A 26,404-nucleotide genomic window follows, 5' to 3' on the forward strand; every position below is an offset into this window, starting at 1 on the left:
TGTTGGCCGAGTACAACAATTTCTACAGTCTCTCAGACAGATTAGGCTTTTCATGTTGCCTTTAAAAAACAAAGAAATAACATACTGTTATTGCCCAGTGACAAGGCTTTGAAATTCAATACAACTTGGTAGGCAATTCCAAACATTCATCATTTGATTAATCTAAGCTGCCTTTTGTGAGAGAAATATTGACTTAATAGTCAACAGACTTGATGTACTGTTGGGCCCCATGTTTTTCTACTGGTGCTCTCTCAAGTTCAGAAGTCACGCCTGTTCATGGAATGCTCATCAAAATAAACTCCTTGCCAACTCTTTCTCTCTCTGATGGTTAGAGAGGTTGATGGAGGAGGTGTATTAGTTTGTCTGTGTCTTGTGTCAAGCTGCAGGAAAGCTGAGCAAACAGTGTTGTTTGAACTGCCCATAAAACTCAAACAGTGGTGTGAAGACTCGCATGAGTTGCGTACACGGACCTCAACATGAGCATCAGGAGAGCTTGCTTTGCTTCACATTAACGCAAACACCAAAGGCGTTGGTTTGCATATTCCTGCTGCGAACAGTGGATGGTTTACTACCATGGAATAAAACGTTGTTAATATGTCACCAAAAGTCTACAACTGCACATTATAACATACCATCATGTGAATATTAACCGTTTCCTTCAGAAGAGTTATTTTGACACTGGGATAAAAGAGAGACTTCTGGGTGTTATCTGGGATTTTGTATTTTTCTGGACTTCAAACACCCACCCACCTCCTTCTATTTTGACTGCCGTTACTATCTGCAGTACATCCTGTCAAACAATATGCTATTGTAAAGACAAGCACATAACCTGGCTTTCATCGAAGCCCAGAGAGCAAACAAAAACCTCAGGCGCCATCCTCCTTAGCAATCCTGACCACGAGACAAGGCCCCTCTGGCAAATCCCGGTAACGGAAAGGAAACCGAGCAAGAAAAACTTTGTCTTTAAATGTCACCTCAGGTCAGATGTACATTTGCAGCAGTGGCCACCACCGACAGTTAAGTTAAAAACCACTCTGGATTTCAAAACGGGGGTGTGGAGTCACACTGGAGGGCTGAATGGGAAACTATGACATCATGCCAAGTGAAATGATCAAAAACCTTGTTGGCAGTGAGGGAAGGGGCCGTTGAAGTCGACATGGGTGTTTAAATAGAGCTGGTCAACAGGGGTGGTTTGTCTGCTGTGGAAGGGCTCACATGCGTGTTCAGTGTGGAGTTGAGATGAAAAGAAAAGCCCAGTTGACCTTATTTGCCTGTGTGTGTGTGTGTTTGTTCATGACGTACTGCAGTGAAGGAATATCTGTGTACCAAGTGAAAGGTCAAATTACTTCTGGCCTTCTTCTGAGTAAAAGGAAACAAGAACTGTGTAAAACTATTTGTGGCATGAATACAAGTAATTGGTGGTGGCCCGGGGGTAGTACAGAAGTCTGGGCAGCCACATTTGGTGCACATGGCCTGCTGAAGGTTTGAGTGAGATGCAGGGTCTCTCATCAAAACTTTTTTAATGTCCCCACTGTCTCGGTCATTAAGACCAGACCGGCGGGCAAATGTATTTAAATAATTACATAAAATGCTTTATACCCATGGGAGGAAATAATATTATAGATGTAAAGGCTACAGGTGTGTTCTTAAAGCTTTCTGAAATTAGTTAACCATGTGGGAACCTGAGATGTTTGCTCTTGGATCAGGAAGTCATTTCTTTTGTTATGTACATTACAGAGTACAATCCTTAAAACATCTGCGTTACGTCTCCATTTCAAGTCAGTCAACTTAGTCTTTAAAAAAAGCTTTTAAAATGGGTGTTCAGTGGTAAATGACAGAATATCTTCCCAAATATTGGGTCTCATATTGGAGAACACAAATTATTTTAACGTAATCATTCCATTTTATAAATGTCTACTAATGAGAGTGACATTTCATGCTAATGACAGTATACAGTGAAACAAACAATGAACGTGTTTTCTTTAAAGTATACATTACATGTACCAATATTTATAGTCATTAGGCAACTAGTTCACTGTGAAATGTCTTTATCCTCTTCAGTTAGGAAACAGTCCACTCCATTTCCTTCAACCAACTATGGATTTTCTCTCACTGCACTTTATGAACATAACTGCAACTTATTTTCTATGTGAATAGCATCTTTAAAAATCTGAAGGAACTTATTTAGCCATGACAGCTCATTAAACCCAAATGAATTGCAGTGATCGTGTTGAGCTGTGAATGATTCACAAATTATTCCTTCCATTAACCAGAGGGGTCCCCCTTTATCATCACGAATCAGTCAGCTTAGCAAACAAGCACTCTCTACTTGTAGTATTACAGCAGATACTTCGAATATGTGAATGTTAGACTTTATTTAATAAGCTGGTCATAAATTATCGCACACAAAATATTTTCAATAGTTACAAAGTGGATAGCAACTTCCGCTAGTGGCTCAAAAAACAAGAGGGGGTGGGTGGTTTACAGGGAATTCAGTTTCACCTGATGACACAGGGTTTGAACAGCTGGGGTGAGGGCTGGGGTCGGTCCTCAGCCACTGCTGTCAAGCGACCCGTCACGCAGGTGGCAGCCGATCGCCCGTTTAGCAGCACAAAACACAATGACGACAGATGCAGCTCCAAAGTACACAATGGAAAACAAGGAGGGAGAGTCGGTTGAGAACGACAGGACATAAACTAGGGGGAGGGCTGTATGGGGAAAAGCATGAGTAATAAAATAAATAAATAACATGATTCAGACATCACGACATGCAAATAAAAATTTAAATCAGAGGAGAGGCCGCGGGGTAGAGATGCGACACGGAGCTACGACCGCGGCCAAGAGAGCAGGCTGGTGGGGGGGAGCAGCTTGATCAGAGCACTCTGGTTGATCCGTGAGTCAGACAGCTTATTCCTTCACATTCCGAAGTCACCGTTATTTAGCCAGTGGGATTTTCCCTCGTTTTTGGTCTTTCCCCTTGACGCCTCCCGTCCCACACTCACTGACCGAGCACGGTGGACCGCCCATCAGAGAACCAGGGTGGCCGAGCTCTCCCTCCTTAGTCCAATTACGTTACAGTCAGTGGGAGGGAGGTTCCTTTTTCAGCACGTGCCACGGTCTCTACTGTTTTTGTTGTTGTACACTGGGCCCACAGCCTTCTGGTAGCTGTATTCTACTTGGATATCTGCTGCTGGACGTGGAGCAGGAACTCGTAGTAGGAGAAGGCCGATTCCGACCGGTCCTCTACCAAGTACTGGAAAAAGCTGGTCTTCCCTGAAGCATCATCCCTGTCCAGAGGAGTCATGACATTAATGATTATGTAAAGTGAATGTAGTCTGAATAGACTCAAAGTCTACAGGAATTATTCTACCCTTTTTATATGATAAATTATCCTTTTGGTTCATGAGACCCTTGGATGAATTTTCCTATCGCCCTTTGACATGTGTAGGAAACAGATTCTTACCGCAGACAAATGTCATGGTGTGAAAAAGGACCACAACGGAACTGAAACCCAAACACTGTAGACTATGGTGGGGCCTTCATCCTGACCCATATCTTCACCAATGACCATCACAGTAACTGCATGTTCACAATGTGAATACCTGGCTTACAATTTCATGTACGCTAACGACCAAGGCCGTCACCTTGATATACACACACGTCAATCCAACAGACGTAGGCCTCCTGACTTACTTCACGACGTGAAGAGTTGAACTGAAGGTCCTCGAGTCCTGTAGCCAGGCGAGGAATGCACGCAGCCGTTCAGACTGAGGGTTTTCCAGCTCAGGAATGTGGGTCTGGTGTTCATAAAGAGAAGGGGAGTAAAGATCACGCCACTGTTACTACGGATGCCGCCCCCTGAAGATAAAACGGTGTGGGAGCCCAGACCTCAGAGAGCAGACCTCCACAGATCTGGCGCATGTGGTTTCCTGAACTATGTATGTTCGGAATGTGTTCGGGATGTGTGTCGTTCCATTCTCCGGATCAAGGACGCGGACCTTGAGAACATCTACTGGTTCTGTGCTGTACTTCTATAGAGTACACTGTGTTGCATGACATTGGGCTAGACAGTCATTCACAAGAGACAGACCCAAACCCAACTACTAAATGTGAATTACCGCTGAGCTGACTAAGTACAGGAGTATTTTACTGGGAACACAAGCTGGAGATCCGACCTCAAAGCTCCTGAGATTCTACGTGGACTTGTACATTGTGTGTATGCATTTGGTTAAAAGCTCAGTGAGCTTAAAAGGTCCACTGTCTTGCCCCCATCAGAACCAAACATATGAGCTTGTTTAACTTAGCAAATAGTAAATGTGAACTATGTACACTGCTTCCAGACTGGGTTGAGACTATCATTTTCTTGTATCAGATGGTGAGTCTTTGCTTTTACATACATGTCTACAAATGTCAGATTAGTTACACTTCCCCAGACCCATCCTTCAGATTTTTACCAACCCAGAGGTTTGCAGGGTCGCTTAATTTAAACAAAACCTTTCCGCTTTAAGTGATACACCACACATATGTAACATTGTATATAATGGTTGGGTCTCATCAAAACAATGTAGCAAACATAATTAAAATAATGAAGCAAGCATAATTATAACAATTTAGCATGTATAATTAAAACACAAGCTAGACTGAAGCCAGCTGCATCCTGGAAACAACGCACAAAGGCTAGTGTCTCACTCACCATGTTGGGGGGTATGGAAGCATGGTTCGGGCATCCCAGCACCTCCCGAATAAACATTTGGTTACAGCATTTTCCTATCCACAGGTAAAAGACCTGTTGAAGGGAAAAACACAAAGGCAGTCAGTGCAAAGGGTTGACCCAGCGATGCCGGATTAAACCAGAATGTGGAACACACTCAGTCCTTTTGAACACACACACACGGACGTGTAACTTCAGAGCACAGATGCTGCTCAGACAACCATAACCAGTGTTACCTCATCACCCATCTGAGGTTTTATCAATAAACTAAAACCCTGGACTACAGCCCTAATGCTTTTTGATTCTGCACATTATTCAAATGTTGGTACATCACATGCATGCGAGTATGAAAAGCAGAGGCAGGTCCGGATCGGTTTTGGTACACCACAGCCTCAGCCAGAGACACACAGTGCAGCATCCCGTTCATGTTGTCGCCATAGCGACGCAGAAAACACATCTCCCTATCAAACCATTCAAAGCCAAAGCCTGTTCTACACTCCCTCCCAAGAGGCAAACCACTGGTCAACACGGGATGGAACAGCGACATGGGATCTCGGTCGTACGGGGAAAACCAGCGGGACTTACACTGCCACAGTCCATGAGGAATGCCCCTTCTCTGGTCAGCTTCTCGGCCGTGAGGTGGAGAAGATGGGGCTGCGGGACTACACAGTCGCTGAGGTGGAGCGCCCCCTGGGGGACAGATAAGAGCAGAGCAGTCACCCACACGGTCCCCCATGGCTGGCCAACAAAGGCAGCAATTCCCAGACACGATCCGGCCGTCTCTCGGCAACGCCATGGAATCGCGAATGCCCAGGTGCTGACCTGAGACCTGTTTCACTCTTAACCCCACCGAGGCCAGTGGATCGGAGCATGCCTACCTGGTCGGACATGGCGTCCACGCGGTACAGATTGGGGTGGACCATACGCATGACCTGCTGCAGTGGCTGAGTCTTAAACTCGCACATGGCAAAGACACGCTCGTCCAGCCGCGTGCTGGTGCCCGTGCGCAGGGCTTTCTGTCGGGTGGAGAGGGAGAGGGTGACGAGGGGAGCTGGACGAACGGCTTCCATATTAACGTACAACTGACATACTGTGTAGTGACACAGGCCAAGGGGCCTGGGCATGTTTAAAGGCTCAGGGTGGGATCGCGTGTGTGCGGTTCAGGCAGACCTGTTTGAGCAGTGCCAAGACATAGAGGGGGAAGAGACACAAGGACGCTGGGGCGATGAGGCCAGACTGCTGCAGGTTAGAGACGGTGCTCTTGTAGGCGCTCAGAGAGTCGACCACTGCGTTCACCAGGGCGTCCCGGGCATCCGACAGGCTCGATGATATCGACCGGTCAATGGCTGCCCAGAGAGATGGTAATGTGAAACAAATTTAATAACATTTATGAATAAATAAACCTGGGTGCCACAAAGAAATACAGAGGAAAGTGTGTGTGCGTGCGTGTGCGCGTGCGTGCAGAGATAACATTGGCTCACCCATGTTGGCTAGCAGGCAGGTGATGGCCTGGACGTCAGCCCCAGCATACACGTCACTGAGCTGGCTGACCACAGGCAGACACAGTGTATGAACCCTGATCCGTCTCTTCCCTGAGAGTCACAGAGAGAGAGACAACACAGAGAGAGACAGAGAGGGTTGAGGTTAATCTATTACATGACACTAAAATAACTCATATTGCCATGAGGAGTCACCTGGTGACATTGAGAGTGTGTGTGTGTGTGTGTGTGTGTACCTTTGCTGGAGGTGTACAGCAGTGCAGCCTGGAAACAGGCCAGGGAGGTGTCAGCCAAGCTCTCCTCGATGGACATCTGCACAGCGAAGCCTGAGTCTGGGTTGACGTTGGCCAGGGACAGCAGGTCGGTTGAGCGCACAAAGAAGTTCCCATGGAACGTGTGGATGGACAAGCCTGTTTGACCAAAGATACTGTCTTAGAAATGACAAATAAGCAGTATCCACACAGTCACAATGGTAATGTGGAAATACAAAACCTACACGAAGACAATACACAGGAGAATCAAAGATTAGCTCACACTCCAGAAACCAAGGACCGGCGCAAACCCATCTGTGCCCTACCTTTGGTACAGCGTATCCTCATGACGGCCTCAAAGCCAATCTTCCTTGTGAGGTATCGCTCAAGATCCTTCCGGAACTTGTCCAGCTGGGCCGGGTTACGCACATGGTGGAAGGAGGGGTAGTAGAAGATGCTGCCCGCTGAGTATTTAGACACACATGCTGGACAGAGGAGGCAGGAGTCAGCCTGGTGTCTGCTCTAATCACTAAACATGCCCAAGCCATTCTAGTTTTTATCATTATTTTGACCACCACTTGGGCTGTTGTCATTTGACTTTTCCTTTACAGTAATGGGTACCATCCCAATTTACCTAGTGAAGCCAGGTCCGAGTACTGGGAGCTGAGCAGAAACAGGTCCACCCCTATCTGCTGACCAGAACAGTCCAAAGCCAGCTTCTTGTAGAAGTCTGTGGCCGGACCCAGGTGCTGGACCCCCTGTCACAGAAGCGACTTCTTAGACAACTGGAACCTCACGGTACACAACAATCCTCTGGGCATTGGGTCAGAGTGTCTGTGTGTTTCATGTCTGTGTGCGTGTGTGTTTTATGTCCGTGTGTACACACGTGTGTGTTTCATGTCTGTGTGTGTGTGCGTTTTGTGTGTGTGTATGCGCGTGTATGGGCGCGTCTTTTGTGTGTGTGTGTGCATGGGCGCATGGTGTGTGTGCGCGCGTGTTTTGTCTGTGTGTTTCATGTCTGTGTCTGACCCAGGACTCTACCTTGGTGGTGGACCTCTGGTTGGGGTCCTCCCGGGACTGCAGCAGGCCGTGCCCAAGCGTAGGCAGCTGGGTCTGGAACAGGGAAACACGCCCCCCGGTGGGAGACATGAGCTTGTAGGCTGCCTGCAGCGCCGGGCCCAGGGCACTGTGAGTCTCCCTGGTCTGGAAAAACATCCCAGGGAGCGCTGTCAACAGGCCCCGGACCAGCTGGAAGAGGTACGGAGAAGTGTGGAGGGAGAGAAAGAGAGAAAGAAAGTGAAACAGACACCAGCATCAAGTGAAACCACACAATCGCCCTAAAGCAACAAAACATGGTCAAAAGCACCCCAACCAATCTTGTCTAACCACTCTCGTGAAGACAGGCAGTCCCTGAGGTTGGGAAACAGGCAGATTTGACTGTCAGCTGAAAAGATTTACCTCTTTGCTTTCCTTCAGGTTCACCAGAAGACTGTCGTGTGTTGGGATGAAGACATCTACAAAAACAGATAAGGAGATTCAATCAGGAAGGGTTTCTTGAAACCATGACCTAGACATCTAAAAGGCGTTCTCAAGTTATGAGATTACATTTAGAAACACAGTACTCATTACAGACAACAGAGGTTCGCTTGACCAACAGGAGGACAGTCCATATCTAATGGGTTTTGATATATTTTATAAAAGTGAAAAAGATAATGTTTTAACGACAAATCTCTAATATACTAAAATCTATATAAATCCATTTCAGTTACACTTTGTAACACAACAAAATGTTAAGAAGGTCATAAATTAACACTTGGATTCCATTATTAGTCATCAAATGTCTACAGCACATTTTGTCATTATTGATTCATTACATTTGTAACTGACGGTGGTTTGAGGGAAAGGAGCAGCCTTGGAGTTTTTAGGCAGGAACTACAGAGCTCGTATAGGCACCCAGGCTGAGGAGTTTAAGGTAATGGCCTCGGAGGGGGTCTGAGTGAAACCACACACACACCATCAATGTCAGAGACCACCAGCATCTGGGGCTGTGAGAGGCTCTCGTGGAGGTTGTAGAAGTGTATGGTACTGTCAAAGGTGACAAAGCCCACTCTGGTCCGTGTGTCCCCGGGCATCCTGAGAACCAGAACAGACCCCCCCCCCAGGGAGTTAGCATAGCTGTGGAATTGTACAACAGAACAAAACACATTGGGAAATGGCAGCCGAGCCTTTCATCAACCAGATATGAGTGTGGAATTCTGGTCAACTCTTCTCCACGTCCAGAAGTAAGACAGTAGATTTGACATGATCTTAGTTGACGCGGCAGATTCTCCAGACGTCAGAACTAATGTCGAAACAGTCAGCATGTTTTGTATGGTTACGACAACCCAGAGACTTCCCTGGGAAGAGCAGTAATGACAGAGCCGTAATATTTCATATGAACCTTTTTCGCCCGTGAAACTATGGCGTGACCCCAGAAGCCTCTCACCTGTCCAGGTTCTCCAGGAGGGTCTGACAGCAGACCTGCAGGTAGCCGGCTTCCACCGCGTTGTGGGACACGTCCAGAACAAACAGGTACACGGCTGGCTGAGGGGGCCGGAGCTGAGGACGATAACCCGGGCAACACGCTTTACCCAACGCACCCGGGCAACACACACACACACGCGCGCGCACGCACCTCACTCACCATGTAATCAGAAGAGGCAATGAATTCGACAGTGGAGTTCTGCACCTCGGGCCTCTTGTGGGGCTCCCCGTAGGAGCGCGTCACCGGGTTGTACATGAACTCATCGGGAACTGCAACGGGAGGACATTTCCATTAAGACGACATTCATCGGAGAGAAACCTTCCCCGCGTTACACGTCGTTCAACAGGCCGTACCGTCATTGACCCGGTAGCACAGGTTGCACTTCCACCTCCTCTGGTCCAGGAACGACACGAAGGGGTTAATGTAGGCCCGGCACGAGCGACATCTCACTATGGTGTTGGACGTGATCACTGGTAGTTGCTGCACAGGACACAGGAAGGATTTTTCTAATGCATATGACGGTCGACATGTGTTCACACGGTCATTTCGGGGAGAGGAAACGTGTTCATCTTCTCCATCTGCAATAGTGGTAGGGGGGGGTCCTCTATGTCAACACGCTTTTCGTGCTCCGACCAGCCCGACACGTCCACTGACACACTACGTAAAAGCAAAGACTGGCACCTCCTCATCCTCCCTCACCTTACTGTGCCAATTGTCTTCATTTCTATACTCAGTTTAACTTCCCCTGACCAACAGACAGAGACACATTTAGGCCAAACTGAAACCAGATGCTGAAATGTTTTGTCCAAAGGCATTTAACAACAGAATCCACATAAAAACATGCAATTGTCTGGAGCAACACTTAGTTTCCACAGCTGGCTCACTTCGGTCGCTCCCCTGGAACGTCAGACGCCTACACCTATCCAGACTTGTCAGATCTACAGAGGACAGGAGTATTGGGGCGGCAGATGTCTGCGGACACGGCCCAGCTTGAGTTAGTGTTGGGTGTCTTACGGAAAGGTCTCTGAACGGGTGCAGGAGCAGGCCCAGCGGAAGCCGGGCTTTGTTCAGCAGCGCCTGGGACTGAGGGATGTTGGTCAGGGTACACCTGAACGTGCTGTGGAGGAGGGGAGAAAGGCGCTGAGCACATCCAATGGCCTTAGGCTCACACTTGTTTGCACTTTGGCCTTTTATACCACACTTACTTTGGGCTACAGTTGGCCTTCTTTAGGTCGGCACTGAGGTGGGGTTCTGGGGCCTCCAGGGGCCGAAGGGGCAGCAGGTTCCTCTCCTGCAGCAGGTTGACGGGCCGTAGCGCCTCCACCTCCAGCTCTGGAACCCCACTCAAACCCCCAAGCGCCGCCGACAGTTGGGACATGCTGGGAAAGGGCTGAACAGGCACAACAGTGAACTCCTTTTAATACATTTGCTACATTTCTATTTCAGTAACGAGGTGGTCTACAGTTGACAATCTTACCTGTGACAGATGCTGGTACCCAGTTTGGTTGTAACCGCAGTGGGAGGGGGAGGAGTCTGTCCTAGGGGGCGGCCCCTGCTGATAGGCCGGCTGCATGCTCGGGTAACCGTAGCCGAAGGGCGGGGCCTGTTTGGCCTCGTCGACGGAGGGAGGAACAGAAGACTCTAAAAACACAGAAAAAACATTACGGCCGCACGCACAACTTGGTATGGCTGCCTGCTGAGTGCATTTGGGGTTGTGGTTGACTGGAGAGAAATGTCAGCCACAATGTACTCCTGGTTAATACAGACTGCGCTAAATGTTTAGTCAGTGTCGTACTGGATGTCTTAGGAGTCCTGTGTTCACCTGGGTAGCTGCCGCCCTCCAGAGAGTCATAGCTGTTGGGAACCGGGGACACACTGTCAGTGGTGGTGGACGAACTGTCACCACCTGGGGGAGGGTCAGAGCAATGCAGAGAGACTTGTGAGGAGCTGCTCTTTTCATCTCTGAACATTATTATTGATTAATCACTTCGGCTGGAGAGCGAAAAATCACATGTGAAACCAGATCTGTTGAAAGACAGGCAGCAGTTATCATCTCTCTAGTCCGTGTGTCTAGCCTTTCCTTCCGAATCTCTGCCAGAAGGTCTTTCAGACCATACACACTGCAGTTTTTATTTTTTTATTAATCCAATAAGCAAAATGGAGGGCTGTGACAGTGAACCAGGAAAGCACTCCCTGTGCAGGCCAATAGCTCACTGGATGAGCTCCAACTATCCTGGGCAGCTAAATCTGATTGACTGTCACCCTGGTGGATTAAGTGCTCTAGATATGAGAGAGCCTCTGCAAACTCGTATAACTGACAAGCCTTTCTCACGTCTGGAATCAGTTTGTAATTTGTATTGTAATGACAGTCAAAGGGAAATAGGACTAAGCTAAAGGCAGCCGCTGCAAAATGATTTTGCTGCATGAAAATACCTTTCTGTGGCTGTGGGTGGTCCAACGCTCTAAGCTGCTGCACATGTGGATTTTTAGTAATCTTTGCAGACACAAAGAACTTCTCACATTTTCTCGTACTGGCCCCCTTGTGGGACTCAATCCATAACCCTGGTGTTTTAAGAGCCATTCTCTACCAACCGAGCCAAAGTGCAGCGTTTGAAAACGACCCACTGTTCTTTCAGTATAAAAACTGTTCATCGTTCATCACTGGTTTCATCCATAAAAGCATATCAATCTGATGGTAAATCATTTTCAGTGTAAACCTGAATAAGTAAAGACAGATTTTAATGAAATATTAAATACTTTTTTGAAAGATGTGACAAATACAAAACCATGAAAATGGAAAAAGGTTGCATGAAAATTTGAACCGCTGTTAAAAGGAGAGCTTCTAAAATTCACACAGGAAATCTTGCAGGAAACCAATAAGTAAATAACTTTGCAGAGAATTAAACCATTTCGGAAAAATACGAAATTAAAATATGCTCAAAATGAGCAAGAAAAGTGTAATCACAAGAGGTTTACAGTGCAAGGGCTGAGAAGAACGAGCTAAGGCAAAGTACAGTTAAATTAGCCAAGGGGCTAATGTGTGCTAGCTGTTAAAGGAGACATGCCTCAACTTATACCCCCTTTGTCCCAGTAGTCATTAGAGAGGCGGCTGACTTGTGGTACCAGGGGATCTGCTATATATAAAAGCTGTTAACCTCCACTGACACTACCCAAGGGGGAGGCACTCATCAAAACATTATAACACTGCCTCTATGCAGATAACCCAAATGGGAATTGTGTGCTGTATTTATGTCCTTATATAAATACAAAACCAATGCAAAGTATTTGTTTTTTGTAATCAGGATCTAATGGCAAAATTGAGCGAACCGTTGACTCATATAGACAGACATTTCCGAACAGTTGGTATGTAATTGCTGAGAGGAGAACTGACAACAGGACTGAAAAACTCAAGAGCAAGTTAAGCAAGCATGTCAAGACGAGTAAACGAGTAAATAGATTCTAAAACATCTGACTTTCTTAAAATGAATACATTTTACAGTTGGTTTCAGCTGAGGCTTAATGAAGATGTCATTCAGAAATGCGTGACGCAAGGTTCAGTAACTTTAACTACAACAAGCTTTCATTGCCAACAATTTCCAGTACCTACTGGAAACACATTTATAATGCTGGCAAATGTGGCACAGCAGTTGAATGGTGGACAAGGTGATGATGAAGACAAAAGATGTGGCGGAGCTACTAAATGAGGGAACGCAGTGATAATGCTGGGCAGAGATGTGACGTAGCTGTTGAATGAGGGAACACAGTGAAAATGCTGGAAAAGGACGTGGCGTAGCTGTTGAACAAGGTAACAGTGATAATGCTGGAAAAGATTAAGCGTAGCTGTTGAAAGCATGGAGGCCATCAGATGGGCAGCAGAATGAGAGGCTTCTGCAAGAAGGGGGGGCCAGCGTGCTGCAAATGATGGGCGGGGGGGGGGGGGCTTGGAGAGATAAGTGTGAATGAAATTTGCCACCTCCTAAGGCTGAAGGTCAAGTCGGGCATGGGTTCATGTGAGGGTCAGGTTGGTTAAGATGAGGGGTGAGGAGAGGGCAGAGGCGAGGGAGGGAGCGATGGGAATAAAATCTATAAGCAGACCTGCTTCCTCATCCTCCTCCTCCTCATCGTCTTCCTCATCAGAGCTGGATGAAGAAGGGGCAGCGTTGGTGGCAGCGTTGGCAGAGCTAGCTTCACTATTGGCTACAAATCCATAGCGCATGCCTGTGGGGGGTGGGGGAAGAGAGTACAAAACAGAACAACCATCAGCTATAGAGTTGGTGGGAGGGGGGGGGGGGGGGTTGGAGCCAGAGGACTGCCTGCCCAAGACATCCGTCTGTGTAGTGGGCACGTTGGTGAGGATGCTTACAATTCGCCTGCCAAAACATCACTACTCACTAGATTCTATCACACTGGGACACAAATCCACTGTATCAAGACAGTGAGAAAGGACAGACGAGAGGTAAAGGACACACTCTGTTCACTTACTCATTCACTAAGTTAAGAAGTTGAGAGTATAAAACATTTTATCTTTTAACGAAGGTAATGCAGGATATCCCTAAACCTGAATCAAAATGACCAACCAGGAAATGCCACAGCATACAGACAAATTAAAGGGTTTGCAAGTCTCTCACTCTCTTCCCATTTACCTTGCTGATGCCCCGGGGAGGAATGGACTGAAGCAATGGGGTTTCCTGGCTGCGGCCCGTCTCCCTTGGTGGTCCTGGTGTGGTGCGGGACTTGTCCTCCTGGGGGGTCTTGGGCCTTGACTGCCTGGCAGCGTTGATCATATTGCTGGAGGATTGGAGCTTGGACTGGGGACCCAGAGACAGTTAAGACAGAGGTGAACCAAGCATTTTCGCTGCACAAACTGACAGGAGCACAGCGCTTGTATCTCACGACTGATTAGGCAGGGACACAGAAACTGCGACAGAGGTGTAGACTGTACCTGCATTAACCTGACCGTTGACTGTGGCTTGTTGGCTGGTTGGAGCCACACTATAGCCAGGGGAGACCGCTGCCGATTCAGTGGGGCCATTCCCGGGGGGATACTGGTGTAGGGGAGCGCCCATCAGGTTGGGAATGGCCCCCGAGTCGGTCGGAGCCCGGGACGATCGCAACGTGCCGTACTGGCTGCTTCCCGGCGCAGAGGGGTACGAGACGATGGGGTACATGGGGGCGCCCGGGCCAACGGGCGGTGCCGACACCAAGGTCGGCTGCTGAGGGTGGTGCTGCACTTGGGAGGTGGGGTATTGCCGCTGTCCATAGTAGGCCCCCGGAGGAGTGTAGGGGGCCGGCTGTTGGAACGATGGTGCATGCTGGTGGTTTGGGGGGGCAGCCGGGGCTGGGACGCCATAGGGCTGGGAGGCTGGGTGGTGGGGTGGGGTTTCCCCGTACCCAGAGGGTACAGTAGGCGCCCCTATGGTCTGCTGGTAGCTGTTGTGGTGGTAGTAAGCACTGTGGTCATTGTTTGTAATATGAGATTTTCGGGGAGCGGGGGCACAGTTTCCTGGAACGGCGGGGTAGCTCTGCTCATGAGGACTGACTCCATAGTACCCTGTTGATGAATGTGTGGACGTGTAGGTCTGTCCTACCGGACCTGGAGAGAATGAAAATTGAGGTTAGCTACACCGGGACAAAAAGTTTTGAGTAAATTATATCCAAGGGCATACCATTTCCACGGCTTGATGATTTTTTTTTTCTTACACCTAATATTAGCTTTTTAAATGGTGTCAGACCTGTCAATGACAGCTGACCGGTAAAATTATTTTGCTAACTAGCTAGCTACCGGTGTAAAGTCTAGTGAAATCCAGTAGTTGTAGCTAATGATGTCAATGCCATAGCTCCTAACCAGGTAGTAATCGTTCTTCCCTCCATGGACCAATGATTCAGCCTGCGAATTTATTAAACAGCTCAGCACAGAAGATAGACAGTCGCTGGCAGTAGCTTGTGAACATAAATACTACCACAAATTAACGTTTGCGGGTCGTTCGAGCTACTGTAGTTGGCTAGCGGGCAAGCTTGAATGGATGCTACCGTACAGTAGTAACTGAAGTAAGTAGAGCGTTAGCAAGGCTTGCTGTCGAATGTCGTTAGCTACAGCGACTCTCTTGTGTTAGCCTCATCCTGCTGTCTTTAATAAAAAAATACGAACACTTCCATGTCATGTTTTTAAATTGACCCATGTTTTGTAATAACGTTACATCTTACGTAGACAGCTACGCTAGTTAGTTGACGCAATATATAGCCAAACAAAACCCTTCACACTGGCTATTTCACATACTGTTTACTGACAGTAGCTAGCTAGCGCAGCTATTATTAGCGGCCTTAATCCCCACCGCCTAGTTTACCATTCTGATAGGGGGGTGCTGATCCTCCATTCGGCGTTGAGTTCAAGCTGTAACCGACAGACGTGTTAAGGTTCGTAAAACGCGGAGCAGACATCTCTTGGTCCAACAATCCGTTATAAACAGAAATGGGCACAAGGTGACAAAAACACGTCAAAGGTTGTCACCAAGGCAGTATTTCCATTAGCTAGGTGTTGGCTGATTATTTTTGTGGACCCCCAACCGTAGCAACCCCTACTTAGCTTGCTGTCTGGCTAGCTACAACGATGATGAGGAGGAGGAGAAGGTTCATCCTACTTGAAAAGATTATGTGAAGCTGCCGTTTCTATGCGACAAGGGCTGGCATAACGGCGCCACCTGCCAGTAGACAGAGGAAAACGACTGATGAGCTCGTCAAGTGTGGAAGAACTGGATTATTTTGCATTTGCAAGCTAAATTTAGAAGGAAGTAAAACATACTGATGTTAAAAATATTTGACTTTAATTACAAGCCTCCAGCTTGAATGAAAAGTCATAGAATTTCAATATAATTGTATCTAATAATGTTGAGCAATTCAAGGCCAGCTCACAAAATAAACTGAGATCTGTTGATTTATTTTATTTGAAATAGGCACAGGCTGATTGACACCACAATAACCAAAGAGTTCATTGAATCAGGATTGCCCATCTCAAAAACTTGCTCGGGTTAAGTCTGAGGTAGGCCTCTTCGTTGCGCTATTCCATGTTTTAAAACAGATAACTGCACATCACAATGCATCCTGGGGGATCCTAAGCCTTCCATTTGTGCACTCGCATTCCTCTCTCTGCGGAGGTGTGGCGGAGGGCTCTTCTCCCTGGCCTTGGCCCTTGGTTTGGCAGGTAGGGCAGCATGCGGTGTGGCCGCGCTGTCTGCAGGCCGAGCAGGAAAGGACCAGCTGGAAGCAGAAATGTGTGGAGCACAGCTGGTACTGGTCCCATGGTGAGTTGCAGTACATACACTCTGCACACAAGAGAAGAAGTGGAGGACATTTTTCTAACAGGTCTCTCATTCTAACAGGAATGGTGAACTAGAACTAATGTTTCGTTCTCATATATAATCAAAGGTTTTCAGTAAACACGAACCCGAAATGATGTCCTTATTGGCGGAGATTGCATAGCGTTCATCGAACACAAACAGTTTGCCACGATAGAAGCCCTCTGGGAATTGTTCCAGGTATTTGTGAATGCCACCTTTCAGCTGATAAACCTCCTTACACACATCCTGGAAGTATGAAACAAAAATAAACACTGGGTGTCTAGTTTAAGATTTTTAATTGGATGAAACATGACATAATTTCAATGAGATCCTGTCACTGCAAAAACCTGAAAAGGTAGGCTTACTTTTGAACGGAGATAGGCTGAGCCACGTTCACAGCGAATGCCGCCAGTACAGTACATGAGGACCTTCTTGTCTCGAAAGAGGTTAAGGTTCTGGTCAATGTAATCAGGGAAGTAACTGAATTTTCTGATATTAGGGGCCAAACATTGGCTGAACTTCCCCTGTAGGCAAAAATATATGAACTTTAATTGTTACTGTAAATGTCTTTAGAGACCGGAGTGGGATTGACATATATTCAGTACAATGGCTCACTTACAATCTTACTCTCATAGAAGTTCCGGCAGTCCAGCAGTATTGTATCATTGCAAGAGTCACCTTTTGACAAAATAGCCTCGACTTCTTTGTGGAACTCTGCAGGCTCCAAGTGAGTACCTAAGTAGCCAGAACAGAGTCAACCATGAACAATTACTGCTTCTTCCATTGTGTCAAACCGCATGTGACCCAGAGGTGTCACCCAAATTATTTTCACCTGCTAATCTGTAGGATAGGGCAACAGGGTCCACCCCCATTGGCACTATTTCCTTGTAGACTCCAACCCGCAGGTTAGAAAAACACTCTGCACCACCACTGCTGGTCTAAGGAGACACAGAAAGACACGTTAAGCATTAAACACATTAGACATGTTAAGAAATAAACACAACAAATCAGAAGAAAACACCTGGCCCTGTGTGGTTCAGTTGGTGCAGCATGATTCCCATGATGCCAGGGCTGTAGGTTTCAAGTCCTCTAGGGCCAGTACAAAACAGTCTCTAAATTTACGCACTCTCTGGATGAGAGTGTGTGCAAAATTATTTAAATGTGAAATGTAAAGGTAACCTTGCCCCAAACTGCAACCTGTCTCTTTTTTTGTTACCTTAAAGTCTTCTTTTTCCATTATCTTAAAAATGGGATGGGAGCACATTGCCTTAACGTACAAGTCAGTTGCCACTTTAGTGCCTCCAACTGTCCCGTTGATCCCCTCTGTTGCCACCCTCACCTGGAAAAATAATAAGAACTGAATTAGGTACCGAATTATAAAATGGCAAATCTTGTTATACTCCAGGAATAGGTCAATTTGTTACCTTGCCAGTCAACTGTAGTTTTTCACAAAGGGCCTCCTGCCAATCACAGATGAGCTGAGGATCTACTACTTGACAGTAGCAGTAGTAAAGAAGAACTTCACCTGGCCCACTTAACAGATAAGAAAAAATAGAATACATTAATTTTATTAATACTATGCTGTCTCCCATCTACTACTAAACGCATATGACTCCCATACTTGTGAAGCTGGTCATCAGTGATGTGACTGGTGTCAGAAATCCAGGAGGTAAAGTCCACTAGCTCTTTCTCTGTGGACTGTTGTTGTGAAGTGGCTTCGTTCTCCACCTGGCTTAGTAAAACCTTGAAAGTGGACTGGGTGAGCTGATCAATGTCAGTGTCATGTATCCTTGACACATGTCTGTGGATGGATGAAGGTTCCTTGAAGGTCTGGCCACAACAATTCCAATTTTTGGAAGAATCTGCCTCGTGACACGGAGATTGTTTGGATGCCACAAATGTGCCAAATGTCTGCAATATTAAAAATATTTAATCGATTATGATATACAAAGAAAATAAATGTCAACCGTTATAGACATACGTTTAGCTAGTCAATATAAGCCTACGTTTCTTTCACTCACCCTTCTCTTACAGAATGAGTAGAACTTTCGTAGAGTTGCAGAAAGTTGGGGTTTCTCTTGTTTAAAATACTGTGGTGCAAAGGTATCGACATCTATGTTAACTAACTCGTTGCAAACAATTTGGGTTCCCGTCATGTCAATGGTTTGGTAAAGCACGTTCTGTAGGTAGCAACTAGCTCGTTTTCGAAACATATACTGACACTGCGCCGCTAACAGTATGTTTAGCAAGGCTAGAACGTATCTAGATTTGTTTGCTGAACTTGTAAAATGTATAGTATGTTGGCTAGTCACACACTTTTTTTGGGAGAAAATAAACGAACTAAAAAAAACTCACAAAGGCAGCTAGTTAGCGACAATAAAGGTTGTAATGAGTAGCTAATGCAAAAACACGGAACTAAGCACAAGCCATGCCTCTCGGAAGACAAATAAAGTGAACCATCAACTACTTCCGATAAACATCCGCCCCGGATGTGCCTCACTTGAATCAGACCGCTAATATTTTTTGCGACCATTGAAAACCCAAAAAGCTTTATAATTCAGTTTTCTATCTCGAAAAATATTCCGAGACAAATAAGGAAAAAAAGACCACACATTTATTAATCCAACGGTGTCAATAACAACATGTCGAGAAGAAGGCACAGTGATGGAGATGATGGTAAGTGTTCGCTAGCTAATTCGAGGCTAAAGTTAGCTAAGGTTAGCGTTCGCTGTGACTAAAGTTTATGCGGCTCCACAATGTGCAGCATGCTAGCCAGATACCTAGCTAGCAAGAAAGCTATCTTGAGTACTAAAGTAGATATGACAAAAGAGTCCACTGATGTATGGCTATCAGTCCATACAGTAATATACTGCCACAGTTTATTAAACCAAGTATTTTGCAAGGTACAGCAATTTTCATGCACACCATGATTAGCTAACAGCGTTTAGCCTGGTGAGGTAGCATACCCCTTGCTAGTCAAATATACGTTGCCTCGTTAACGTTAGCCAAGTAATTGACAGTACACCAAGTCCACCATCGTATGAAGTTAAACAACGTAAATATATTAGAATATAAATATACTCTGCAGATATTGTGATATTTTTATCTTTGTTATTTTGGGGCACCTTCCACAACCTGTGTGGTTGCAACCAGTGATGTCAAAGTTGTTTATCTCGGTAGTAAGTTGGCTAGTAGCCTTTGCCATAAACCACAGAGTGGGTCTCCAAAAGACTAACCTAGTTAACCTAACTACGTGGTTCTACAACGGATGGATACAATTTTAAAACAAAGTGTCCCCTATCACAATATGAACAAAAAGACTCACAAAGAAATTATTTCTCTTAAACGGTTAACTTTGCATCTCCATGTCACCCGTCTCGTGTGTCCCTTATTGTAGGCGGCCAGTCTCACAAAAGAAGAAGAACGTCCGAGCCCATTGAAATTGAAGATCGTCTGGAATCACTTATATGTAGAGTGGGAGAAAAGGTAATAGGTCTTTGCAGTAAGTGTGGGTATGTTTTCTGCACAAGTGAATGTCACTCTATACAGTTTGCCTGATTTGACCCTCCAAGTCACCAGATATGATGCTTTTTTCCAATAACTTCACAATTCGTTTGCAGAGTACTTCCTCCCTGGAAAGCAACCTGGAGGGACTTGCTGGTGTCTTGGAAGCTGATCTTCCCAATTACAAAAACAAAATCCTGCGCATCTTGTGTGCTGTGTAAGACATTCCAAATTAACCCTAAAACATTCAAGAGAACTTTATTGCTGTCTTTGGTGCAGTGCAGATATGTCCCACTGAATAATTGTGCGGTTGTTTTGATAGGGCTCGACTTCTGCCTGAGAAGCTGACCGTGTACACAACGCTGGTGGGCCTTCTCAATGCCAGGAACTACAACTTCGGTGGGGAGTTTGTGGAGGCCATGATCAGACAACTCAAAGAGACATTAAAGGCCAACCTGTACACTGAAGCTCTATACCTGGTAATTGTTGGAACCAATTTGAAGGGGTCTAAAAGCTGACCATGCCAATGTAAACAAGGTCATATTTCAAAGTATAGATGCATCATGAAATATTGTTTGACAGTATTGAAAAGTTGAGCTCAGCTTGATTGTTTACTACATTGTGGGATGTATTGTACTGAATATCACATTTCCCCAAAACATTCTTGAACATAACAGAGTTATGTTTGGTGGATGTGGCCCAAGGCAATTACTGATATTTTTAAAGCGGAGTGGCCATGCTCATGCCTTGGGGTTTTTTGATGTGTCGTTCAGCACAGCCCCGTTTGCCTTTTAACTGAACGCTACAAAACTAGACATTTTCCTGATCCATGATTACATATAGTATTTTTTTTCCCTTTATCCCCCGGTACAAGCTACAGATCTTTTGGAGACAGGGCTTTCTCTAGGGCTGCTCCAAGTCTTTGGAACACCCTGCTCTTTCCTTCGTCCAGTGCCACATCCATGTCCTTTTCTTTATATTTGTCTGCGTACCGTCCAATCGCTCTCCTAGGATGTTGTATCTGATGTAAAGCGTCTTTGGGTCCACGAAAAGCGCTATATTAGTTCAATGTATTAATCTTTTTTTCATTTTTTTTCTCCAGGTGCGCTTCCTCTCGGACCTGGTGAACTGCCATGTGATCGCCGCCCCCTCCATGGTGGCCATGTTTGAGAACTTTGTTAGTGTCACTCAGGAAGAGGATGTGCCGCAGGTGACTTCTTAGGGGCACTTTCTGAAGTCATGGATTATTCGCAAGGATGTGTCATCTATTATGGGCGCGGCTTGACTGTTTTCTCTGTTCGCAGGTGCGCTCCGACTGGTTTGTGTATGTTGTGCTTTCCAGTCTCCCCTGGGTTGGGAAGGAACTCTATGAGAAGAAGGATGTGGAGATGGACAGGCTCCTGAACCAGATTGATGGTTACCTCAAGTATGCCATTTTGGTGTTCACATGCCTTGGCCACTTTGAATATTGAGGGAACATTGTTTTGAGAGAGATGACTTTAACCTGACTCAGCAGTGGTGAGATGATCAACTTCCTGTTTGTTTTGTTCCCCCTCCCCTCTTTTCAGGAGGCGACTGAAGACTCACGTACCCATGCTTCAGGTTTGGACGGCAGAGAAGCCACACCCACAAGAGGAGGTAGGTCTGCGTTAAGGATGGGCTTCACACCTCCTATTTCCCTCTGTGGTAACCGTCGTAACAGTCGCCTCCTCCTCCCTCCCCCAGTACCTGGACTGCCTGTGGGCTCAGATCCAGAAGCTGAAGAAGGACCGCTGGCAGGAGCGCCACATCCTGCGGCCCTACATCGCCTTTGACAGCGTGCTGTGCGAGGCCCTGCAGCACAACCTGCCGCCCTTCACCCCGCCCGCCCACACGCCCGACTGCCAGTACCCCGTGCCGCGCGTCGTGTTCCGCGTGTTCGACTACACCGATGCCCCAGAGGTAGTGCGGGTCACTGCCTCCCCCGGACCGCTCGTAGTGCCCGGCGAAACAGTCGGTAGGTCATTGGCTTTTTTGAGCTGTCTGTCTGACCGGTGTTCCTCCCCGCCCACAGGGCCCTGTAATGCCAGGAAGCCACTCTGTGGAGAGGTTCGTGATTGAGGAAAACCTCCACAACATCATTAAGTCCCATTGGAAAGAGAGGAAGACCTGGTGAGCTGCTGAGACTTCTAATACTACTTTGCTTGTTTCTGTAAATTTTTGACCAGTTGTTCAGCGAATGTGGGAATAAACACGGTTTTTCTTTTGTATATCAGTGCTGCACAGTTACTCAGCTATCCTGGAAAAAACAAGATCCCACTGAACTACCACATAGTGGAGGTAAGGACCCTTCAGCTGTGTACTGTATGTCAGTGTTTCAAGGATTCATAGAATGGAACCTAAGACGACAATCCGTCCTCTGTCAGGTCATCTTTGGAGAGCTCTTCCAGCTGCCCTGCCCCCCCCACATCGACGTCATGTACACCACGCTGCTCATCGAGCTGTGTAAGCTGCAGCCGGGCTCCCTGCCTCAAGTTGTATCCTAAACCCAACCTCTGGGACTATCCCTTGGACAGTACAATGAACCTCTCTGAAATAAATGGACTGAACACTTCAGAAATGCTTCTTCTGTGCAAAATATTTGTATAGGGTGAAACTCATGCAAGGCACTTGATGATGATTATTAATATTTTAAATCAATAATTAAGTCTAGTGTTTCAGGCTTGCATACATGTTTTACATCACCAGAAATAGTTCCTTAACAGTCTGCCACCAGTTGGCTCAAGCCACAGAGATGATGTACATGAGACTGGACACCATGAACACTACTTGTATAGACAGACTCCTCAACTGGTTCTCCCACCATCTGAGCAACTTTCAGTTCCGATGGAGCTGGGATGACTGGTGAGACACGCTGGGTTTCTCCACCGAGTTTTTGTTTTGTTAATGTACTGGCGTGAGAATACGGTAAACGTATGTGTTACTGCAACGCTCATCTGTTTAAATGTTTGTCTCCAAAGGGCGGACTGTTTGGCAATGGATGCTGACAAGCCCAAGCCCAAGTTTGTCAAGGAAGTCCTGGAGAAATGCATGAGGTATCTGCATCCGCTGTTAACGTGTCTCACCCAGCTTGTCTTACATCATCCTCCTCGTAGAGGGCTGTGATCTCGCGATACATGTCCCCCCCCCCCCCACACTCCTACCCGTACACCCTGTCCACAGGAAAGCGACCAATCTGCATCTTGATTTTCAGGCTGTCCTATCATCAACGGATCGTGGACATCGTCCCACCCACTTTCTCAGCCCTCATCCCAGCCGAACCCATATTCTTTTACAAATACCAAGACGAGGCCAACAGTAAGTGTGCTGGCTCTCCAGTGACCGTTCGTGTCTTCCTGTACTCTGCTCTCTGGGATGACTTTGTATGCCTACTTTATTGAACAGAATCAGTTTGGTATTTTGTTTTTTTACTCCTGCTTGGATAGAAATCTCTGGGGATTGTCTTGAGTAGTTTTCAGTCTAGTATCATGGAACCTGCATTACTGGCCTCTACAGGAAACAAGTTGATTCATGGTCATTTGTACCCGATCTTCCTTAGCCTGTCATTGAATCCTTGATGTGAAAACCCAGACATGATACCTCTGCCTTTTGTCCAGGTGCGCTCCCAGGCTACGCTGTAGCAATAACGGTGGGCAACGCCATCAAGAACCGGGCCTCCAACGAGGAGATTCTCACCGTGCTTAAGGACGTGCCTAACCCCAACCAGGAAGATGACGATGGTCAGCGCCAAAACACATCTGTCTGTTCAGATAGCGGACGGAGGCCCTGTACAGTTGGGGAATGACAGGTCTCTTTCTACCTGTTCATCTGCACTCACTCCCCCTTTGTTTCACATTCTACCTCCAGATGAGGGTGAGGGCTTCAACCCCCTGAAGATAGAGGTTTTCCTGCAGACCCTCCTCCACCTGGCAGCCAAGTCCTTCAGCCACTCCTTCAGCGCCCTGGCCAAGTGAGTTTCCCTGAACATTCATGGTAGAAGATCTCCAGACCATGGTTGGAGAGCCCTTTGTCCTAAGAAGTACACAACACACTTGACTAACCACTTGGATCGGCTTCTCAATCGTTGTGTGAAGTTAATCTAGGACAGCGCTCCCGTAACATCCTTTTAGACTCATGTTTTTATTGCTGCGTGAACGTTTCGGGTGCCAGCCTGTCATCAGTGTGCATGTAAGACAGTGGCAAAGCAATGGGTGGACACATTTCTATATTTTCAGTGTTGGTAAAAACAAGAGACTGCTGCCGAGGGAGCTAGGGGAAACATGAAAACCCCTCATACCAAAGTTCTTTCTTTGCCTTTCGGGTCTTCCCCGTGAGTCTGTCTACAACTCCTAGTGTCTCCCGTTTCTCCCAGGTTCCATGAGATCCTGAAGGCCCTGACGGACTGTGACGAGGGCAAGCTGCACATCCTCCGGGTGGTGTATGAGGTGTGGAGGAACCACCCCCAGGTCAGACCCCCCCTTCACACCCACTGTATTTACCACATCCTTTCGGGGTTCATGGCAAGCCGCCTTCTCCAAGGTTGGCACTGTGACTGACTGGTCTGACTGACTCTGCAGATGATCTCTGTGCTGGTGGACAAGTTGATCCGGACACAGATTGTGGACTGTGCTGCTGTAGCCAACTGGCTCTTCTCCCCTAACATGGCTCATGAATTCACCAGGTCGGCCTTGAACCTTGTTTGCAGTTTATTCCATTGCCGTAAATCCCACTCGATTCGGTTGTTATTCGTTGTGTGTAATTCTTGCTTGGGCTCCGGGCAGGTTTTACGTGTGGGAGATTTTGCACTCCACCATCCGTAAGATGAACAAACACGTTCAGAAGATCCAGAAGGAGCTGGAGGAGGCCAAGGAAAAGCTGGAGAAGCAGCAGCATAAGAAGGTATGCTTCAAAAGTGTCCTGTCGACAGTTGCTGCAACCCAAGTCAGATTTACTTTTCTTACGGTTTTGACCCGTCAGGTCTGAAAAAGGGTGTATGTTCTGAATACTGTACTGTTTGTGCGAATAGTCTTTTTTGTGCAAGTAGGTTTGCCCAGGCGGAATGTTCCCTTCGGTTCTATCTGTGGACAGCACTCTGTAGATTATTAGCTTTTCCCAATTTGTGCACCAGTTCTGCTGCTAAACCTGCGCCACCTGTGATCTTATCAACTCTGATTGAATTTAGGCTTGACTGGAAAGACGTTCCCTTTCAAATATCAAATCACATTTGAGTTAGTTCAGTCTGTTTGGCTAATAATAGCCATATAGGTGTAATGGGGTTATATCCACTCTGTCCTTAGCAGAAGGACAGCGGTGATGAAGAGGACATGGAGAGAAACAGTGAGGATGAGGACGGTCAGCTGGAGGAGCAAATTGAACGTCTGCAGGAGAAGGTGGAGTCAGCCCAGAGTGAGCAGAAGAACCTGTTCCTGGTCATCTTCCAGGTACTGTTAAAACGGGCGCTGAGGAAAGGGCAATGTTAAAGACACAAGTGTTCAGAGTAGCCCAGACCGATCTGAAACCGTTTGGTTCTTCTTCCCTGTCCCTGCAGCGCTTCATCATGATGCTGACGGAGCATCTGGTTCGCTGCGAGACGGGCAGCGTGGACTTTAACACGCCCTGGTACAAGAACTGCATCGAGAGGCTCCAGCAGATCTTCCTCATGGTATTAGCTACTGCTAGAATTAGGAGTTAGAACATGGCAACAGGCATTAAAGACAGAGTTCGTCAACCAATTAGACTGGTGTGGATTTCCCTGTCCAAAATTGCTGCCAGTTCATCCCATTCTGGAGCGTTGAGGGGAATTATGTAGAGGCCCTGTTAACTTACTGGAGGGGCTTTGTTCTTTCCCCTTGCCTTGGGTTAGGGCTAACTAAGGTTGTGGTTCCATTGTTTTTCTTTATAGCACCACGTGACCATCCAGCAGTATGTGGGCACCTTGGAGAATCTTCTGTTCACTGCTGAGCTCGACCATCACATCCTGGCTGTGTACCAGCAGTTTTGTGCCCTTCAGCTCTGAGATACCGCACAACATCCTCAACATACACTCACATCCTAACAAGCTCTTGCATCAAGATTTCCTCATACCTTTTTTTATTTCAACTGTGTGTGCCAGTCAAGGTATTAACTGTAAGATACCATATTCAGTTGAATTTGTTTCTATTGGAAGTAGTAACTTTGACAGATGAGCCTCTCTCTGGGCCTGTGTGCCATATTTTTGTGTAGTGTTTTCCCCCGCCCCCTTCATTTTGCTGTTCATTTTTACCGTATGTTACTTGTAGTCCTATTAAAGTGGCTTTTTAAAAACCAGAGGTTGCGACGGGGCAACAAACAGGCCGCAGCATTTTTTTTGCTTCGGCAATCTTGAATCCAGAGTGCTCTACTTTTGTATGTATTTTATGTGAATTGAAATTGGGAGCGTTATCTGCCAGCATCTTCTGTAGTATGCCTCTGGATGGGGAAATACAGTTCTGTCAGCCACTGTACTTTTGGAACATTGATGAAATACACTGAAACGTCTTACAGTTTTTTTTAAACCTTGACTCTTTTTTTTAAAAAACAAAAAA

General features: G+C 46.6%; 3 protein-coding genes across 5 annotated transcripts; 1 reads left to right on the forward strand and 2 right to left on the reverse strand.

Annotated features, from left to right (window-relative positions):
* Positions 1-2,356: 2,356 nt before the first annotated feature.
* Positions 2,357-15,813, reverse strand: sec24b (SEC24 homolog B, COPII coat complex component). 2 transcript variants are annotated; one of them, XM_010900484.4, is made up of 24 exons: positions 15,330-15,813; positions 13,928-14,578; positions 13,629-13,793; positions 13,081-13,203; positions 10,808-10,891; positions 10,463-10,626; positions 10,191-10,375; positions 10,000-10,102; positions 9,339-9,465; positions 9,145-9,254; positions 8,947-9,059; positions 8,476-8,594; positions 7,920-7,975; positions 7,503-7,709; positions 7,096-7,219; positions 6,788-6,946; positions 6,447-6,620; positions 6,193-6,303; positions 5,882-6,057; positions 5,590-5,727; positions 5,297-5,401; positions 4,694-4,786; positions 3,694-3,797; positions 2,357-3,287 (listed from the first exon to the last, which is right to left on the reverse strand). In XM_010900484.4, exons 1-24 carry the CDS (start codon positions 15,421-15,423, stop codon positions 3,173-3,175), a joined length of 3,600 nt encoding a protein of 1,199 aa, XP_010898786.1. In that variant the 5' UTR covers positions 15,424-15,813; the 3' UTR covers positions 2,357-3,172. The 2 variants fall into 2 exon arrangements, with proteins under 2 accessions (XP_010898786.1, XP_010898796.1); XM_010900494.4 differs by lacking the exon at positions 13,081-13,203.
* Positions 15,814-15,908: 95 nt separating this feature from the next.
* LOC105028007 (thiosulfate sulfurtransferase/rhodanese-like domain-containing protein 2) lies at positions 15,909-18,748 on the reverse strand. Its single transcript, XM_010900434.4, has 9 exons — positions 18,341-18,748; positions 17,941-18,230; positions 17,744-17,852; positions 17,536-17,658; positions 17,152-17,257; positions 16,939-17,054; positions 16,685-16,843; positions 16,427-16,565; positions 15,909-16,304 (listed from the first exon to the last, which is right to left on the reverse strand). The coding sequence occupies exons 1-9, from the start codon at positions 18,530-18,532 to the stop codon at positions 16,072-16,074; spliced, it is 1,467 nt and encodes a 488-aa protein (XP_010898736.1). The 5' UTR covers positions 18,533-18,748; the 3' UTR covers positions 15,909-16,071.
* A 46-nt stretch (positions 18,749-18,794) lies between these two features.
* LOC105028015 (nuclear cap-binding protein subunit 1) lies at positions 18,795-26,374 on the forward strand. Of its 2 annotated transcripts, none has more exons than XM_010900446.4 (22): positions 18,795-18,995; positions 19,717-19,805; positions 19,940-20,040; positions 20,146-20,302; positions 20,926-21,033; positions 21,128-21,249; positions 21,392-21,461; positions 21,549-21,764; positions 21,877-21,974; positions 22,079-22,142; positions 22,229-22,339; positions 22,579-22,706; positions 22,823-22,897; positions 23,056-23,159; positions 23,459-23,581; positions 23,709-23,811; positions 24,214-24,307; positions 24,419-24,522; positions 24,623-24,740; positions 25,139-25,282; positions 25,390-25,503; positions 25,744-26,374. In XM_010900446.4, exons 1-22 carry the CDS (start codon positions 18,962-18,964, stop codon positions 25,855-25,857), a joined length of 2,391 nt encoding a protein of 796 aa, XP_010898748.1. In that variant the 5' UTR covers positions 18,795-18,961; the 3' UTR covers positions 25,858-26,374. The 2 variants fall into 2 exon arrangements, with proteins under 2 accessions (XP_010898748.1, XP_010898757.1); XM_010900455.4 differs by having other exon boundaries at positions 25,142-25,282.
* Positions 26,375-26,404: the final 30 nt, after the last annotated feature.

The sequence above is a fragment of the Esox lucius genome, chromosome 4 (assembly GCF_011004845.1).
Source record: "Esox lucius isolate fEsoLuc1 chromosome 4, fEsoLuc1.pri, whole genome shotgun sequence".
NCBI lineage: Eukaryota > Metazoa > Chordata > Actinopteri > Esociformes > Esocidae > Esox > Esox lucius.